Source organism: Sphaeroforma arctica, assembly GCF_001186125.1.
Source record: "Sphaeroforma arctica JP610 unplaced genomic scaffold supercont1.361, whole genome shotgun sequence".
Classification (NCBI taxonomy): Eukaryota; class Ichthyosporea; order Ichthyophonida; genus Sphaeroforma; species Sphaeroforma arctica.
The window spans coordinates 69,374-72,468 of NW_014040197.1; the positions used below are offsets into that span (position 1 = coordinate 69,374).

The 3,095-nt window shown below is 40.7% G+C and overlaps 1 protein-coding gene across 1 annotated transcript; it reads left to right on the top strand.

Moving 5' to 3' along the window:
- Window positions 1–1,553: 1,553 nt before the first annotated feature.
- On the top strand, window positions 1,554–2,790 carry SARC_05581 (hypothetical protein). Its single transcript, XM_014300556.1, has 3 exons — window positions 1,554–1,671; window positions 1,939–2,039; window positions 2,385–2,790. The coding sequence occupies exons 1-3, from the start codon at window positions 1,659–1,661 to the stop codon at window positions 2,463–2,465; spliced, it is 195 nt and encodes a 64-aa protein (XP_014156031.1). The 5' UTR covers window positions 1,554–1,658; the 3' UTR covers window positions 2,466–2,790.
- Window positions 2,791–3,095: the final 305 nt, after the last annotated feature.

Sequence of the window (3,095 nt, forward strand, 5' to 3'; positions counted from 1 at the left end):
TATATAGTATTCTGAAAGTGTTGAATTTCGACACAAGCTAACACTTATTCTCAATCTGAGATACCAATGGATATACGAACGACAATAGGATTACTGAGAACAACGGTCCAGTAGATTGATGACAACATCACATTGTAACACGAGTGCGCTGTATTCGCGTCAGTATAACTTCAGTACTGTAACAGTATCAGTATGACAGCATTAGTATACCAATACTAGTATAACAACATTGCCATAGCAACGGTGTCACAACAGCCTCGTGTGACATACCCCATGACCTAGCAGTGGAGAGCGATCGGTGGGGCTACGCTCCATGGTGCTGTCTGAATCATTAAAGCTCATGCACGTAATATACACGTAGTCTCACGAGGAAGTATGGTATAACGTAAAGAAATAGACGGAAGCCCTTTTCTCTGTAACTACTTCAGACTTTGACCTCACAGTACAGTATGTATTTAATTTTATTATTATATACTTTAGTGTTGAGGTTGGAGACCCCAGTTTTACATCAGATCAACGTAAAATATTTATGAAGCACATCATATCACAAACATCATCATATTCATATACTATGTATTTTTGTTACGACTCTGCAGTCTGCACTCGGAGTCACTCACGGCCACTGGCCCACAGTGCTGCTGTTAAATAGCCGCAATCCGTTACAGCTGGCCACTCTAAAAAGTTGAACGTAAATGCTTACTACTCCGGTTTACAAACGTTAAACGTTCATACAACGCAAAAGACTGGACAAAAAAATAGACCTATTGCGTGAATGAAAGATATTCTATAGATAAGCTCTGAGCCATTTGTACCTTAGGGCTCCGAATACGCACCTGTAGCGACCACCAAAGGGAAGTAGGGAACCATCAAGATATAGACGTTGAACGTAAACGTGTACAAAAGTGCTGAACCATTTGTACCATAGGGCTCTGAACATGTACCCACACTGATATCCAAAGAGGGCCACGACATAGACGTTGAACGTAAACATGTATTTGTTCAAAGGCTAGTAGGTTGTACGTTTTCTCACAAAACGTATTGGGAGTCGTACATATTTTCGCGAAATATTAAAATATTTATAGAAATAAATAAACAGCTGGCTTATCTTTTTTTCCAAGAAAACCTTGATACCAAAGTGAGCACTGAACGCAATTCGATTGGTTAGAACTCGGTCATCAAAATTTTAAGTACGTTTTCCGTTCTCCGTTTTCGGCTTTTCGCCGTTTCAGGAAGTTTTGGTGTGGAGACTTGGGGATATTTTTGCAGTATCAGTTTATCACACTATATGTAGCTCAAATGATAGATATAGCCTACGCATAGCCCATATAGAGTCATGGACTCTCAAGTCACAGACCCGCCAAGCCGGGACTACCGTAGGCCTTCATCTATTTATTTTGATAATGAATGTAGTATACTATATATAAATATCAATCAATCAAAGGCTTTAGACGGCTATGCATGACGCAGCCAACTAAAAAAAGGCAAAGGTTTGTAGGGAGTAATAAAAGGAAGAGCTTGATAATATATGCTTTTTATGTTTTTTGATCTGTTGTATTGTGTACAAATATGTACAGCTGAGTTTGCGCATAAAGAAGCACAACAATCCGCATAACGCTTCACATTTCAGAATCGAATGTTAGAAGCAGAACAATCACAAAATGGATCAACAAGGTACCGTCTGACTTGGGTCGAGCGCAATCCATTATGAGTGTACACGAGAGTGTGTTCCAATTGTTCGTTAGTACATGCGTAACAGTCATAAGTATCGATTGCACCTTGACGCCTTCCGGGATATGCAGGACTAACAGTATGCATCAATCGCGTAATCGTATACGGATCGCTCTGTATCCAATCTCACTCACCTTCGATCATCTGTCTACGTACGAATACTTCATACTCTAAGCGCTTGATGTTACTTACGATTCTCTATGCATATAGGAGGACTACTACGCAGATTATCTGACGCGATGGCGCCACAAGATGGCGAGAATTGGGACCCCTCATCGTATGACCCACCTGTCAATCCCACCGGACTAGACGTATGTATATCTACGTGCTAAACTCTACACTATCAGCGCCTCACTACAAGATTGTCCATTCATCATCCTTATTACCATTTGCGAAATTAATCGGTTTTATAGTCATATCCGTATATCGATATTTTGAATCCTTTAATCACTTGTCAAGAACGCTATATCTTTCATACTGTTGCACCAGTGAACGTGCACGAATTGAACTATGGTATTTTTGGCGTGCTTGGGATACTAGGTCGACACACACAGAATAGAATACACCTTTCTCAACGTAATGATAAACAAGCTTCAGTTAGTGAATCTAATCTTTAACTAACACCACTGTATTTCCGACCCTCAACAACATCACAGAGCAAGGACGCGTCCGAATTGATGCGACGAGTTTCAGACGCGATCGCTCCGTCTGAGATGTTTGACAATCCTTCCACCTAAGCACCACCTGTTCTCCGAGCTTTCACGACTGAACGAGTACTTCAACACGTATGGTACCCACCTGTGTACTCAAGGTGTGCAGGTCGGTGCTAACCTTAAGCATGTGCGTGACTGAAGGCAGGAAGGATCGCTGGGAGCTGTCCACGCGGGCAATGTTATAAATCTCATTTTAAAATCGAGAGACGAATGTCAATAAAGAAAAAGAAACGGAGTCCAAACTACAGATGTCCCTATTTGTATTCAGTAGAAGTTATGGAGGGTACTCTGTAGCATATATCTTGCGATTGAGTGAAATTGTGCCTTTCCCACTGTTTCGACAGTAGTGGTATACTAGATACACGCGTACGTGCACAGCAATTGTGATATATTTAGCATGGGTGTGACTACGTACGTGTAAAGCAATTGTAGTATGTTTAACATGGGTGTGACCACGTAAGTTCAATCAATTGTAAAATATATGCATGGGTGTGACTTCGCACGTGTAAAGCAATTGTTATATATATTTCGCATGGGTGTGACTGTGTACGTGAAAATTATATATTTAGCACGGGTGTAACTACGTACGTGTAAAGCAATTGCAATATTTTTAGCATGGACATGACCACGTAAGTGCAAAGCAATTGTTATAAA